This window comes from Athene cunicularia (genome assembly GCF_003259725.1).
Source record: "Athene cunicularia isolate RWA chromosome 17 unlocalized genomic scaffold, athCun1 chr17_part1, whole genome shotgun sequence".
NCBI lineage: Eukaryota > Metazoa > Chordata > Aves > Strigiformes > Strigidae > Athene > Athene cunicularia.
In genome coordinates, this window is record NW_020799122.1 from 6,366,573 (window position 1) to 6,383,704 (window position 17,132).

The window sequence follows — 17,132 nt, forward strand, 5'->3', positions numbered from 1 at the left end:
GCAAAGTCACCAGCAAACAGGACACACGCTCATAAGAAACCAAGCTCACACAATGCTTCAATGTTTACAGAGCATTGCTTTTAAATCATCCACTTCTCCTTTGAGTAAGCTCCTGCTTCCCACCATAAGGGCTGTTCCCAAAGTAAAAGTCACTACACCATGATCATATGGATTCTTCTTTCAGACACTCAATTGCATTAGTTACAAAATATCACCAGTGAGGGCTGCTAAAGCAAAAGGCATCGCCAAGGACAGGATTAGAGGACCAGAAAGCTTCTCACAGCTGGCCTGTACTGTCACATGCTCCCATCAGTATTAGCTTCTTTCCATCCCAAACATTCCACCCAAACTTTATACTGTCACTGGATCATAGCTCCTTTGTATTAAGTAGCCATTGTACAATTGGTATTCTACTGAACACCATGAAGACCAGATTTAGTCAGGAAACCTAATTTTGCTGTAACAAGAGCAGAAGCTATTCGGGTACAATCTCCAGATCCTGAGAACTGGGACTATTCTTCCATGATTTCTGTAGGGCTTTGAAATGTGGTAAGGACTTTCTAGTCTCCAAAGCACAGGTTTTTTGGACAGTGTCAAAACTAACAAGAAAAACCACCTGAAGTCACCAGCTGTTAGCTTTCCCACCACCACCTTCATGTATCCATGAGTCACTAATTTAATAAGGCTTACTTCTATTAAAGCCTTTTAATAGTCCAGTCCTCCCAAAGAATTTCTAGGAAAACAATAAGGCAAAGGTTTAACAAGCACTAAGCTACAAACTAAAGGTAGCAATTCAGTATTCCCCTCTCAAAGTCTCATCTGGGAAGCTATCATTTGCCTTTAAATGCAACTGTGTCCTTTTTAAAACTCCAATTATGCACAATATCATTCATGGCTAAATTAGACTGTAATCAGTTCTGAATGAGATGGAGTCCAAGGAAAAGCCAAGATGAGACCAGACCAATTAAAGACAATTCAATTCAGTCATTGTTACTGGTACTGTCAAGTGTTTTGCAAACAGCAACATGCAATCAAATGATCACAGGCTTTTGAAAATAATAGTGTTATTTAAGGGACAAGTATTGGTTTAGGAAGGAAGCAGCGTGCTATAATACAGCCTGCTTCCCAGAATGGTACACTAGTACCAGCCAACTCCAGAGGCCTCTATTTGCTAAGACTGCTGAGCTAGGAGAGGACACTTGAGATAATTCCTGGCCTTGGGAAATGCCAGCTACCAGTCCTTGTGTTTCTTGCTGTCACTGTTTACTGTAAGCAAGCAGGCTGTCAGAGCCCCAGGGCAATTGTGGCCTTGCCCAGACACCTGCAGAAGATACAAACAGCTCAGCTGTTTCACTGGGTCCCCAACACCTTTTGCTTCAGAACAGAGTGGAGCAAAGGCTGCTCCAGCTTTCCTGTTGCATTAGCATTTTTTTTCATAGAGAAATGGGTGGTGCCACACTGTGCTGCAGAAAATGGAGCTGCCTCTCTTTTTCATACAAGAGACACTCCACCCCAAGACTGCTGAGGATACACTGCAGATTAACCCTTGGGAAGCTGTGCTAGGAAGGCTGCCAGAAGACAAATGGCACAGAATTATCCAAGTTCTGAACTGGAGCTTAAAAATCCCTCATCTTTAGTGAATGCCATCCTCAGAAACTGCCCGTATCAGCCTCACTTGCCCTGAAAAAATATTTTGGCTTTTAACTTAATAGGAAATGTGTGCGTACCATGACCTTTACCAGGGCTTACCCATATGAACAGTCTGTTAGTGCTGGGAAAACTGAGTGAGGAGCTATTAAACTGGGACAACTGAATGGCTGATCTTGCATGCAGTTACTCTTCAGTGGCCAACAAAAGACTTGAACTTTAGGAATCCTGTGTAATACTGAACTGCGTTAGCAATTAAATACTTGATTTGAGAGCACTTCCCCTGTGAAAAGCCAAACCATACTAGAGCTGCTCTGCCTCTCGCAGGCAGTTTGACAGTGTTCAGTTATGAATGTGTCTTGCCAATAGCAGTAAGGATCTTTATATGACAGTGAAAACCAGGACTGCTCCAGGACAATTCTACTGCATGTTCCCAGAAGTACCCAGAAGCCACTAATTAGATCTGTCTGCAATTTGTAGTTATGTCAGAGCCTTTTGTAACTTCAGGTGGTAATAAACTCTGAGAAAAAGAGCCTCCCAGGAATTTGCAGACAGAATGAATTAAAGTTTCAACAAGACATTCAGCTCAGCACATCAGTCTGGGCAGTCACAGACTGATCTTTGTGATACACAGTAAGTGAAATCTCCATAATCAAAAACACAGGAACAAAGGTTCCAGAAAAAACATGGGTAGAGTTTGCTTTAAGCAAATAAACACCCTCCAACACAAGTCAGGAAACAACCTGTGGTAATCAGGCAGCATAGCACATTTGATCATCCCCTCTAACTTGCCCAGATCTTAGACTTCAACAGTTAAGGCTTAGACTTAACCTATCTGGGATTACACAAGAAAACCCACAGGCATCATGCTGAGACACAGCAAAGTGCCACTGTATTTCCTCCCCCCTGAAAGTCAAGGAATTGCCACAGTTCACACTTTCACATCTAACTGACAATTGAAAAATGTTGTTTAGTTCACTCTGCCCCAAGTAAGGACACTGCAGAAGATTGTTTTGCTGTCTTTGCTGTCTCTCCAAAGTCACCCTTTGGAACAAAACAAGGCATTTTAAGAGTGAGATCTTAACATCCATTTTTCATAAGTCTGTCCATATCCAACCTTCCACAAAAAGCGCATGCTTACAAGATCAAACTATGGAGTATTCCCTAGAAATGCAAAGTTGTAAGCCACACACATACACGCCTTAGATGGCTGCTGCCATAGCATATGTACATGTCTGAAATACACAGGCTTAAGTGCATAGTTCCAGAGACTACAGGCTTCCAACTGCAGAGAAACAACTCACAGGCAGGATTTCTAAGCAGCCTCCAACTGGCACTTAGAAGCAGTTTCACTAAGAGAGGAAATGCTACCGAACAAGGGCTGTTGGAAGAAAGACTTACCCCTGGAGGTATTTGCAATGTTTTGCCTTAGATAAACCTCTCAGAGAGAAACAAAAGCTTGATAATTTAAACAGAACAGCAGTGCCAGGAGTATTTCACACAGCACTGTAGCATGTTTAGTCACACTGATTAACAGAGGTGCCAGAGTTACTTTTACTCACACAGGAACACTCAGCTCCTTGCTCACTTACCCTGTTGGCTGTCACAGCCAGATTCTGTAGGTTTTGAAGAAGTCCAACATCTGGCGGTATGGAAGTCAAGTTGTTGTGGCTGAGATCCAAATATCGAAGTTTTCGGCAATAGAAAAGCTGGGTGGGGATCTTTTCTATCTTGTTACGATTCAGGTAAAGGCGTTCTAAATTGGTTAGGTTGCCTATTTGCATGGGGATGTAGGCAATGTGGTTGTACCACAATTTAAGGCAAGTGAGACGATGCAAGTGCTGGAAGCTGATGATTTCCTCGATGGTCTTTAGGTTATTGTCCTTCAGGTCTATCTCCTGCAGATTGTGGAGGCTAAAGATAGAGTGAGGAATGCGTTCCAAGTCACAACGGATCAGCTCAAGCTCCGTCAAGTTGACCATTTTCTTAAGGCTGTTAAGAACAATTAGCTTAGTGCCCTCATTGTTGATGGAAAGCTTCTGAAGGTGCACACCAACATCTGTCACCACCTGAGGCAGCTTGGTGAGGTTACTCTTCAACCTCAACACCTTCAGCCTCTTCAGCTCCCTCAGTCCATCTATCACAATGTACCGGTTGTTTTCAGCACTCAAATTCCCCGTCAGATGAAGTTCCTCTAGAGTCTTCAAGCTATAAATCCAAAGAGGAATCTCCTTGATGTCTGTGAATTTGATGTGGAGAGATTTCAAATTCTCCCTCAAGAAGGCAAGGGCTGGAGCCTCAATTTTGGCAGCTGTGTGGTAGAGCCACAGTTCCTTAAGGCTGGTGAGCTGAGCAATGCTTGGAGGAATAGTGACATCAGGGATAAGCTCCAGCTTCAAGACCTCCAGCTCAATGAGGTCAAAGACCGTGTCAGGAATGCCACTCAACATGAAAAGATGCAATTCCAGCTTATCCTGGGAGTTCTTGGTGATCCTCTGGCGCAGCTTCTCCAAAGTCCACTCATTGTTGAGGTTGAGCTGCCGCAGTTTGTTCTCACTCACCTCTGACAGAAAGACAGCAAAGCGCTTGGAGTACAGTGGGTCATACTGATCAATCAGATGGAGCATAAAAGCAAAGTCATTTTTCACATCAGGAATGTCACTGTAACTGCTCTCCTCCCGGATAGACTCAAAGGAGTATTTCTTGAGTGATCGCCTCAACATCCACCACAGCGTGTACATGCAGATCAAGCCATAGAATATCACCAAACTGATGTAGAAAGATGCCAAGATTTTGAAGAGAGTGGCCAAAGGATGAGCGCAGCGGTACATCCTGTAGCCAGTCAAGCTCTCAATGTCCACTTTACAGTCAACATCAAACGTTATGTTATTGACATAGTAAACTGTATAGCAGATGATCAAAATGAACTTGATCACTTTGATGATGGTCTGTCTCATGTACAGGCGATAAACTATATCTCCCTCTTCCACATGTGTGCGGAACTTTTTCACTTTCTCGAAGAGTGCTTTGGCCTGTTCACCTTCCTTTTTGTCCAAGACACCAGTTTCAGACCGATCCACAATCCCTTGCTCAATTCGAGACTTTGTTCTTTGCAGCATGGGAACAGTGGCTTCCACATCCTCACTGACTGTGGAGGATTTCTTGTCCATGGAGCCATTCATTTTCCCAAACGCGGGCTTGGTATCACTCTCTTCCACCACTGTCTCAGATAATGCCCTTGTTGTCCATGGAGAGTCAAAACACTTTAGCAAAATAGACACAAAATGCTCCAGCTTGGAGCTGGTCCTTGGGAATTTGAACCAGAAGTTGCTACAAGCCAGAAAGATTAGTGTATGTAGCAACACCAGGTAAGGAAAATACTTAGCAAACCAGTGAAGACGGTTCTCATAACACACCGCATCTACATAGTTATACTGGTGCCTGTCCAAATCATACCGGATCCCCGTAGGCCCTGTATCGGTGGAGGGCACAAGACTAGAATTATAGTAGGTACGTTCTGGGGTTGCAGCTGTCCAACCTCTGACTGAGTCATTGCAAGAGTCTTTGGTAACCCATTTACAGGGCAAACAAATCATTTTGTCCTGGGTGACCTGAAGTGTCCCTCCAAATACTGCAATCATCAGCATCACTATGGAAATGTAGTCCGTGAAGACATCCCACCATGGTTTCAGGATGCGGTATGCTGGCTGGGTGTCAGCAAAATAGCGCAATTCAGTGACTGGAATCATGATTCACCTGAAAGGAAACCAGAAGCAGGCATTAACAGCTTAAACTGTTTTGTTCTGCTTTTCAAGAGGGCATCACAAAACTCATGTTAAGCACTGGCACAGCAAGACTGGAATTAGCTGAGACCCAATTTCAAGTCACTTGGAGACAAATGAATGAGGGTCCCTGTGAGTAATTTGCTACAGCTGAGGCTGTGAAGTTAGTTTGCTGCTGTCTTCCCCAAGAGATCAATCATCACAAAACATCAGAACCAGTATTTGCCATTAGCAGTCTGTGGGGAAAGACATTCACACTTAAAAGAAAGCTCACAGGACAGATTTAAACTACCCCAGCCAGACCTGTATCTGGGAGTTTACTGTTTTATCTAGGGAGTTTCAGAGTTGAAGGAGTTTGCCAGCACTGTTAGAAGCAATAAAATCCATGCACAGAGTATAGCTGTCATGAGTTTGCGCTAGAAAATAACAATTCCGCATTTGTGTGGCTCTCAAACTGCAGGGGCAAGGAAGATGATTTACATACAATACAGTCATATTTCCTAGAATCACTTCACATTGATAAAGCAAGCTGGAGAAAGAGAACAAAGTTGCCTGCTATGACGACTTTTCCTTCCATGGAAGTAGTTTTGCCTTCCTCCCTTTGCATTAATTTTCCAAGGAAAGATTAGTTACTTGCCCTCCGATAGATTAAGTACTGAAATCCTGTAACAGCTGCTCTTTGCCTTATTTACTTCAGAAGTAGGGGAAGGGGGAAACATACTTAGAAGAATTCACTTCCCTGTCCAACCACTCCCACCTAGAGTTCATCTCAGCTGGGATTTAAGTGTCACAAAGAAAACCAAAAGGTTCTGGGAAGCAGAAGCCTTATGGCAGTGCTTGTTCTGTTCTTCAGACTTCCAGATGAAACTTCGAGCACATTCTTCAACAAGCCATAGAAAGCCCGGAAGCCTGACTGATCCATGAATCCGTCACAAAATTCCCCTTCTGACAGGCAACACAAGCAAGGAACATGAAGTCATTGTAACTTGTTCTAATGACAGTGAAAAAGCAGTAATACCACATCGTGCTGGCTAGCAAAATTCAGGAGTAGGTCAAGCACTAATCTTTCAGTCATTCTGAAATTCACATGAATTTGATGGTAAAGGAGGAGGAGCAAAAATTCCATGTTTCCCCAACCCATAAGATATTATTAGTACAGACAGTCCCAACAAGTCCTGGTGGATCTGCAGGGTCAATAGCAGAAAGCTTTCTTTGACAAGTGGGATGCCCACACAACCTGCTTTGATAGAATTCAGGTTTGTATTTAAAATGAACTTCCAGCACAGAACTGCAAAGGAAGCCCTTGCTAACATGAACTCAAAAAGCACCGCACTCCCTAGAGACACTAAAAATACAGAACTCTATTCCCTGGTTTGCTGCTTACAACAATAAATGGTAAAATGCCAACTTTGACTTAGTTCTATTTGGGAAGGCTACCACCTCTAGTTGCTTGCAGATTGAAAGACGACAGTCATCCTTGAAGAAGAGTTTGCCCTTCTGCCCACCCAGTTCCAATACTACATTAGTTCACAAAAGACAGACCTGTAATTTTTAAAAAAAATTTTTTTTCAGAGTGGGGAATTTTGAGAGACAAAATGGCAATACCTGTTCTAGAAGTTCCATAAAACAAGGCACAACAGCAAATCTATTAATTTATCAGCCAGTAAATTCATGCAATCCTGGCACAGGATGCAGAAACAAGGGATGAAAGTGGCCATATACAGCACTGCCAGAAGAAACCACTGTCCCGTTAGGCTGCAGAGCACTAGCGAAGTGGCTGGCATGCCTTTGCAGAACAGACTGCATTGAGCAGATTTGGGCAAGAGGATTACACATTCACAAGGAGAGGGAAGAACAGGCAAAACTGAATGTCTTCTGAACAACTAGAATAAGAGTGACAAGGTGTCCAAAGCCCTCCTCCCAGTCCTGTTGCTAGCTTATGGCAAGGCATTTCAGCCACGCTTCAGCTTCCTTCTCTAAATACATCCACCTCAGGGAGAAGAGTCCATTTGCAAGAAACATTTGAGAAAACCTGTCTGTGCATACTACAGAAATACTAATTCCAGAATAGAACAGGGTACAGAATTTTTCTTTACACCCCCTACACCCCAGAACACCTCAAATGAAGCCAGCAATTAAACAGCTCCCTGAATCCCAGTTCCTGGTGATGGATGTCTCCTCAGCCTACTGTTTTGCCAATTATCAGGCCTAGCATAAAGGACACAGCCAGCATAAAGATGAACCAATAACCAAATTGTATTTGATACAAAAGGGTCAGTACATGGGTGAGCGCTGGGGGTACAGACAAGTCAGATTATACATAACCGACATCAATCCCACTGACCCCAACAACGACACCGCACGACCAACAATGGGTGGAATAGATGGTGAAATGCAGTTTCCCATAGAAGGGACGGAAGACAACTGAGTCAACAAACCAAATACATAACAGCAAGGAAGCCACATACTGAATCTCTACACAGCCCGTGTTTACAAAGGCCAGACCGGACTGGAGCCCAGTCCCAGGGAGGCAGGAGGTCCTTCCCCAACAGGGAACTCTGCACAGGGCATCCACCTCACACTCAGACACTGCCCCTGCCTGCAAGGGGTCCCAGCTTTTATCTCTCAGTGGGACACCTCACCTTGGGTTACTTAACACCTGGGGCTCCTTTACCCAATGGCTCTCCCTGCCAGGCCGGCCCCACCCTGGGGGGAAGCCTAAAGGCAAACTCACCCCCCTTTGGGAAGGGCTGTGGGAATCATCCATGTGTCAACCTTAATTTGGGGCTTGGGGTTGCAACCCCAGTATTTCACCTACACAGACAAGAAAATTCAAAGTCAAAACTCACTTCATCTCTGTATTTTCCACAGGAGAATCTCTAGGTGGGACAGAGGCTTTTAATCACTTGTGACAGAAGCCTTATACTATCCCAGGCCCCTTACTCATCCATTCCCTCCCTCTTCAGAACCATCAAAACAGGATATATACCTGATTTTGTTTTGTCTTTTTGTTCATTTGGCTTTGTTAGGACCCTTACTACATCTGGCTAGGAAAGCAAGCCAATGCATAGAGAAATGAGAAAGTTCAGCTACTGAAAGGTTTGAGAGCCAGGGCAGGACCACTGACATACTGCTGAACCACAAGGAAAAACAAACAAGAACACACATGCCCTCTGTCATCCCCTGCATCCCTCCCACCATAATCAGACCAAGGGAGCAGAGCCCTGCACTTCTACAATACAAATAAGAGAAAGCCTGGAAAGGTTTACAAAAGGGGAACACAAAAGCTACTGAAGTTACCTGCTGGAACACTTCACTTTGACATGGCTTAGCTTCCGAAATCCAACTACGCTTGCAGGTGAGCACAGCTTCAGTTCTATCAGATTTGTAACCCAGGGGGGCTTTGAGAGCCAGAGGTCTCGCTACACTCCACCCTAAGGCTCCATGAGAGCCTGATGGCAGTCTCCCAGCACGTACACATCTATCTTAAACACTCTTGCCAGATGCAATGGAAGGCTTTTGTAATGACTCCTTCTAAACTACATCTAAGAACTCAAATGCTGCCATACCATTCATTGCTCTCCATAAATGCTGTGTAAGATCCTATCCCTCTTTTCAGGAATACACAGTGAAAACACTGATACGATTCATAAAAAACTACTCTATTTAAACAACTCCTTACTCCTCCTATTCCACACAGAGAAAAAAAAATACATATTTATCTCTTTCCTTCTCTTGCCTAGATATCACTTCTCCCCAGAGATCCCTCCTCCTCCCTCCAGTACTTCATCACTCTTAGTAGAGAAATTTTTGCAGGAATTATTAGACCCTTCCTAATTACCCCAGCAGGCTTATTTTCAGGAACTGGGGTCTCATGGCTAAGGCATTTTCAGACATTGGTTGTAGTGCTGGGTTGCTAGTTCTGCCCAATCCAGGAAACACCTAATTTCTTCCAACAAGTCAACCTTATGCTTACTTTGATTTGTATCTCAAGATAGCTAGGAAGGAAACCGGCAAGAAATTAGTACAGCAGGCTCCCTAATTCTATTCACCAGTTACATGGGGTAGGAAATCTCCCTTTACACAGTGCACCTACAAGACAGTTAAAAATAAAATCATCTGAGTGTCCCATGATAGTTTATTACAGCTCAGTATCACCAATTAAACCCTGGTTAGGGTGGAGCAGGAAATCTCCTGCCTTCCAGTAACAATGACAGGATCACTGGAGGAAGAAAAGGACATTCACAGCAAGTCCTCACTCCTCCTGGCAGCAGTGGAGACCCTTCCAACTCCCAGAAGAACAATACAACTGGGTGCCACCTTTACAGAAGCTGGAATTTGCCATACCTTATCTAACCTTACTCCATCTGCAGTAAAAGGGAAAATTGCCCACCAAAAACCTGAGAAAGTAGGTGAGAAAGTTGCATCCCTCCTCACCCAGATTTCCCATGCATGCAATCCATTTCTAGTTCCTGAAAGACAGTTCTGCATTGAAATGCAAATGTCATTTTTTTTTTTTTTGGACTTTATTTTGTAATCATTTTAGAACGCGATTCTTGTTGCAACACTCTCCCTTCTGTATTAGGGCAAGCAGTTTTGCTGCTAGGATTGACAACGGCAGACTAACTCCAAGTAGTCAGATTCTCAGGGGCCATCTCCATCACTTGATGCTCCCCTGCATGGTAGAATTCTTCCCATAGGCACTGTGATTCCAACCACTATGTAGAAACCAAGCAGGTAGCTGGAACACATTCTCCCAACAAGTACAGGGGAACGATTTACATGGATGATAGTATCCTGGTGTAAGACTAGGAACAATCCTTGCACAAAAACAGCTTAACAAAGATAAAGTTACCTCCCTTGTGACCAAGACCAGACCAAGCTCCAGAGGACCAGCAGACAAACAGCAGAGATTTCAAGCTTCTGTTTCTTTTCAACAGTTGAACTTGTGTGCTTTGTCAGCAGGAAAGTGTTTACTAGGAAGAAGCTTCATTTCCTAAGTCAGCTCTATCATGTAGCCTCACTGAAGGCTGAGCACAGAACATGAACTGAGTGAAGGAGTTTATAGAAAGGAACAGTCATAACTGGAAAGGAAGTACTGTGTCAGAGCAGTCTTGGGGACGAAGGATCCGAGCTCCTTCATATATACCTCAAGTTGCAGAACTTGCCATTTGGAGCTCAGAAACAGGGAATTTGTGGACAGTAGAGTTAACGCTGCCACATGGAAGGCATTGATACTGAGATTTTGAAAGAGTGCTTTACTCAAGTTTAAAGGCAAGTTGATTTCACTAAACTTGTATAAGCTCAGAACATCTCTGCCTAAACTCCTGTCAACTTATCAGAAGCATAAGGAAGTAAGTTTTCCAAGGGTATAATTAAATAGGCAGGCTTTAGGTATTGCATGCTGAAGGACAAAGAAATAAATCTTACAAGTGTGTCTCAGAGGTGTTTCAGCTTTTGCATTCCACAGTGCTTTCCTAACTACCACACAGTCCCTGAGCAGTCCCTCACCCACCACTCCCCAATAAATTACTTCACCTTTGAGAGTTTCAGCTACGCCAAAGCAGCACTACAACTCATATCCAGTACAGAGCCACTTTAGGACAGTTTATACCAGCAATATCTGAGATTGTACAGGGAAAGATCTGTATGCTAAAGCCTTGTTGCCATACAGCAGGATCAAAGCAGACTGAATAGATGGGCTCCTGAAATCTTTGCACAGTCCATATTTAAATAGTACATACCTCGTCAGTGCCTCCAGATTCACCTGGATCCAAGTTTGCATCCCACCACAGACTCCTTTTGCCTGACGACCATCCCTGCCTCAGCCTGCTGGGCACCTACCTATGTGTAGCACAGCCTCACCACTAACGCTGAACAGGCTGATATGACAGACAAAAACAGCAGTTTCAGACTTACATAACCAGCCTGCCAAACCTACCCCAACTTCAGCCAACCATAAGCATCACCAACATTAATCCTGTGTTTTACTAGACACACCTGGAGGAGAAAGATAATCACTCATGTTAGAAGAACAGGGACATTCTGAGCACACCACGCCTAAATAGTAGAACCTGTCAGAAACAAGATTAAACGTATCTGGCTGACAGACATCATAAAGCAGCATGTACTTTACTAGATAAAGGCTGACAAAGCTGAGAGTGTGAATGTTTTCCATAAACCCCAGGACGCCTGTGATATTTAACAAGTTCAAAGATAGCAACTGCTGCAGGAGCAAGCATCCTCTGATTCGGACAACTCCTCTATCCAAAACCATCCAACCTAAACAAGTGAAGATTGACTTATTGCTGACAGACACCTGGCTGAATGGCGCTTGAAATTCCTGCCTACAACTGCTGGCCAGCATACCCAGCTAGGGACAAAGTGAACAGAAACAACATCACTGTTCTGTTTCACTGGCTAGTTTGTCAGCTTGACTCATCATTTGTTGAACACTTTATCCAGGCTCCTCTTTCCTCCTCCTTTCTGTTGGGCATTCTGTTATGAATGGAGCTACTGGCAAAATAGGACTACATGTAAGATATTGTGACACACACAAGAATTTAAGTTTCCACCCTTTACTCCCAGGACCTCCCTGAAACCAGGGAAGTCCTCCTCACCTTTAGTGGCATGCAGCTTTCAGGTGAGGCACTCTCATAATACAGTTCTAGGTAAGTAGACATGGATGCACTGTATATTAGTTCTTTCAACTCTAGCTTCTACTATATATATATATTCTTAATTCTCAGTGGATTTCCTTCTAAGATTGTGGATAGCAAAGCAGAAGTCAAGCACTGCTGACAGAATTTCTTACCTCTCAGAAGCCCAAAGAAAGAAGTTGTTCATGTGCTGACAGCATCAGAAGTAGATAAGGGAAAGAAAAACCTTGATGCTGTTAAGACTACAGCCCTGATTATTGACGAGCTACAACATGTTACAATAAGTTTTCAACAGAGCAGAGCTCTCCTCCTCAGCATGCTGCCACCTGAAATCCTAAAGAAGGGCATGACACAGAGCTCTTTGTTAAAAACCAGGAAATGTAAGAGCTTTGCTGGTCAGAAATGGGACTGGCAATTTACGTGTCTCCTCCCCCATGTTTATTAGACCCAGAATTAAAAGAAAAAAAGGAGGCTGAAACAGAGCTGCTTTCAGGAACCCCTCAGCAAACATTTCAAGCAGAAGGAAAGCCACATGATCAACTGGAAAAGTCCAAGACATGAGATGGAACAACTCAAGTGATTTTGTCCTTTGCTGTTTGGAAATAAACAGCAGTGAAGCCAGATGCCAGAGCCAACCATTATCACTACATCAGGCCCTTTCTGCCTTAAAAAAAAAATATATCCTGTGGGACAATTTCCTCTGAGACAGAGAACACGTGAATTTTAAAGGGTCATTTATCATTTAGACTGATGGACAGAGTAGCAGAATGGCAGCTGCCAGAACTTACACTCTTCACTTAGTGGAACAGCCAGTGAACTCAACCCTGAGAGAAAGGTAGGCTGGTCTTCACACAACCATCCAGCAGCTGTAGGCAACATTCAGTCCCACCCAAGGCCCAAAGATACAGCAGGACAAAGTGAACTGATTGGGTCGCAACATCTTTACTGAAGCTCATGAAAAAATCATCCACCTACACTATGGACAGCACTATCATCTTCACAGCTATCCCTTAGTTGATTCTTCCTGTCAGATGCAAGACTGACATCTTAACAGTGCAGCACAACAGCTTCTGTTTACCATCACACAAGCAAGCCTGTCCTAACAAGTACGAGGAAGAACATCTGCACTATCAGATACAGAGACCTGGCTTGGCCTGCCACATTTTTTGACTTCGGACAGCATTTTGCCCCAGCTGCATAGAACCGAACACAGTCTGAAGTTATCAGCACCACTGACAATTGCAACAGGAACTGTATGTCGGTGTCATACAGCTACGTAAATTTAAGTGCTATCAGATGACTTGCAACAGTGATGCAAACCAGAGAAAAATGTCTGTGTCAGCTTATAAATTATGAATGTACATGGTCACAGGCTTCCTATCCAGAATTAATTTACTCTTCGCCATAAAAAAAGATGCTTCAAGGACAGGGCATTGGAGCTTGTCTTGGCAAAGGACGACTGCCTTATTCCAGCAGGAGGCTATGAAACACTCCCTAGTACTGACTAATGCAACTGATTGAATTAATTCTGTTAGTTACTACTTAAGATAAACTGACAGCAACAGCATTAACTTGTAACAATCAGAACAGCTTCAAGCACCTCATCAGCTGCAGAAGGCTCTTCAGCATTTAACTGCAGCATTGAGAAGAGCCATATAAAAAAAGGTAACCAACTGGTTTCAGCTAAAGACAGAAATGGTGGACAGAACAGAGTTTTGACATATCTAACAACAGGTTGAGAAATCAAGATACTAGATTCAATGCGAGTAAAAACTTTTAAGGAAGGATAATCTTAATTGATTGCTGACAGACTGTCACAACATGCAGAAATCCATGGGTGTTGCCACAGCTGTTTTCAAGCTCAGAAAGATGAGCCCGTTAAGATGAAAGAAGATGCAGATGAGAGCAAAAAAAAGATAAGTAAGATATCAGCTATCAGCACAATAATATTTAGCTTCAGTCTGAGGAAAGAAAGGGGAATAAGCACATACTCACCTATTCACCATACTCCATAAGCCTTGTCTTCAGGACCATGAGCTCCAAAACACTGTCTGTGATTTCCAGCTCAGAACATTTTCTGACTGCATTAGTCAATTAATAAGGGACAGGCCATCTATCCTTTCATCACCAAGATACGACAAAACCAAGACTCAAAAGCAGAACCTGTTAACTACTCCAGTACACACCTTTACTGTTCACAAAGGTAGGCTGTAGCTAGAGAAGCAGCTTGCAGATTTGTCACAAGAGGAGCTTTGTGAATTGCCAAGGTAATTTTATAGCAAATGTTAACAATGCTTAGTACACAAGAAGGAAGCACTATTATTTCAGCAGGGAGGTTATGACTGAATAGCTTTTGGTTTCAAATACAGTTTCATAGCAGCAGGAGGGATATGTATAACCCAGCTATATGAACTGGATTTCAAGTTGCAATACAAAATACACACACCACATCAACAGTTTAAGGAAAAAAATGCTTGAAAGCATTCAAAATATGCTCTTCAAAGCATGTACACTGCCAAGCACCTGTTCAGTATTAGTGTGTGGATCCTAAACTGAAGCTATTTTTGAAAAAAATGCATAAAGGAGGTTCTCCACACTGCAGCTGAATGTTAATTTTTAATCATTACCAAAACAATGGCTATGCACACACACCCCCTCCATAATAAGGAGCCTCACACTAAACTCCTAAACCCTTCTCTGCACTCCACCGCTACTCACCTGACATTACTCTGTTTTCCTAGATACCAATTAGGCTCAATTTAACAAGAGAGGTGAGTTTCATTTCCTTTTTAAGTATTCTTCTAAACAAAACCATTTAGAATGTGGAGAAATTACATGAAGGCCTCTAATAAGCCTGCTCCAATCACACAGCAATAACACAAAAACTTATACAGCTGCCTCCACTGCTTATTTAAATAAAGAAGTCTCACAGAACCCCAAACCACAGACCATCTTTCTGAATGCCTGCAGCATTTACTAGAATGTAATCAACTCAAAACATTCAGTAAATCATCACTGGAAGGCTTCAGGCACTCCACATTTCAAACATGGAAACATTAACACACATGGCTTCTGGCATACTTTAAGAAAAATATTTATGCACCTTGTCTTTGACCTACATGAATACAGTTTGGGTTTCCAAATACCATGAGAGGATCTGTATGAAAAACAAATCAGTGAACTGCCATAACACTAACCAGAACATCAGACAAGTCTTAGGGATACTTGTATGCTGGAAGCAACATCCTGCACATCTCGCTGCTCAGAACACTGCCAATCTGGACAGCATTTCTCATCCTGAAGATAAGCACAGAATTCTGCAACACCTTTCATCACTATCCTAGTGAAGAACCAAGGAAGCAGGGAGTTTCTTGCAACTAGTTTCTGTCATTGCCTGACACCCACATGGGTGACTCGCCAGCGCGCTCCTAAGAGCTCACTGTGAACAACTGCCTAGGAGATGCCTGTACAGCACTGCAAACATCACCCCACAGGAAACAGAAGAGCACCTACCAAACTGAACAGTTCCTGCTACTTCTCAGCTGCATCCCTCCTAGGTAGCAGTCACCAAATCATTTACTGGACAGCCTTCAAGTATTTACCGTTTAGTGCATTGAGAAGTCTGGGTTTACGTAGCCAGGAGTTAGATGTATGGATGAATATGGAAGAGTCACAGTCTACTTTGGAAAATACTCAGTTCCTTTACCCTTTTTTCATCTAAAGCTGATTAAGGGCTTGCAGTATTCGATTAGCATACCACCAACTCTCCCTGTATCACCCTCTGATCAACCACCTTTCCCCTTATCAGTCATCTCACCACTGCCCCGTGCTCTGCAACTATGTTTAAGTTGTATCCTGGTTAGTTTTTGGCTTTACTTTACCACTCAGTAGCTAGCCTGTAGCCCTTACCCTGCAGCTGGGTTCTGCTATCTGCACTTCAGCTCTCTGTGCTGGAAGTGGACGATGTTCCTGCGTGCTGGATCCTGAGCAGGTGCTGAAGCGTTGCATTCCCCACACGCCATGGGAACAGCTTCCCTGAAATGAAACAGAGATGATCAACAGAGAAGAAGAGATCAAGTTCAGAGGGACCATGTCATGTAAAAGCTTGGTAAAGGTTATTAACAAGTGAGGAGTAATGTAGAGGGTCACTGAGAATCAGAGACACCCTGATACCTAGAAAGATAGTAAGAGCTCTAAGAGCCAAGTAAAACTTTTAAGAATAAGGAGTCTCCAACATCTGTTATTTCAACAGAAGTTAGCAAAAAGAAGTTGCTGCAGACCCAGTCAAAGGAGATGCTGAATATTAATAAAAAAACTAAACACAAACTGGTAGGGGCAGATTAACTTCCTGATTTTTTTTTTATAGGAAAAAGGATTAATGGCTTTACTAACTACTTTCTCATCTGAAAAGCCTGATTTTTTTTTTTTAAATGTTACTGTCAGGAATATCTGAAAATATAGATCATGTTCCTAACCACTCTGGATTCAAGCAACTACCCCCTTTCCTCTCAACACCTACCTACAAATACATTTCTTAAAGTGGCAGCAGTTTAGCATTATCAACAAGAATTACAACAGCTTTTTTTTTTTCTTGCTTCCTGCATGTCAGCATAGGGCATGGGAAAACAGTCAAGGGAGCAGACTAAGCTTTGAGATCTCTCTCAAGCATCCAGCCTCCTAGCTATGTCGGAGAGGACTGCAGAACATCAGAAAGCATTTTGTCAACAACTGGGAAATATTAAAAGGAAGGGACATCACTGGAGGGAAAAAAAAACCCACATACCGGTGAAGATGTTCAAGAATACGTTCCTCCTGACCCCGAAGTTACCCTTAGAGCTGACAGATTTCAGAGCAACACCCTCATAATCAAAGCTATTCTATTCCAGCCGTGACAGACTGCAGCAAAGGAAGCGTTCCGAGGAGAGGACTCTCTGACCTTCTCCCCCCACCTCCTCTCAGGCGACGGCCTCGGCACCAGCCCAGAGCCTCAGCACCTCAGCGCCGGCTCCCCCGCCGGCAGACTGCGCCCCAGCCCCGCCTGCCC

General features: G+C 43.3%; 2 protein-coding genes across 4 annotated transcripts in view; one reads left to right on the top strand and one right to left on the bottom strand.

Moving 5' to 3' along the window:
- LRRC8A (leucine rich repeat containing 8 VRAC subunit A) overlaps positions 1 to 17,132 on the bottom strand; it is a 23,139-nt gene that overhangs the window by 5,647 nt on the left and 360 nt on the right. For both annotated transcript variants that reach the window (XM_026860593.1, XM_026860592.1), the window contains exons 2-3: positions 15,998 to 16,123; positions 3,240 to 5,403 (exon numbers count right to left, since the gene is read on the bottom strand). In XM_026860593.1, the coding sequence (XP_026716394.1) occupies positions 3,240 to 5,396 (2,157 nt within the window). In that variant the 5' untranslated portion in view covers positions 5,397 to 5,403; positions 15,998 to 16,123. The remainder of the gene's footprint in view (positions 1 to 3,239; positions 5,404 to 15,997; positions 16,124 to 17,132) is intronic.
- The window catches only part of SPOUT1 (SPOUT domain containing methyltransferase 1), a 33,436-nt gene continuing 31,753 nt past the window's right edge, over positions 15,450 to 17,132 (top strand). For both annotated transcript variants that reach the window (XR_003399602.1, XM_026860596.1), the window contains exon 1: positions 15,450 to 15,454. The gene's annotated coding sequence lies outside the window, so the exon portion shown is untranslated. The remainder of the gene's footprint in view (positions 15,455 to 17,132) is intronic.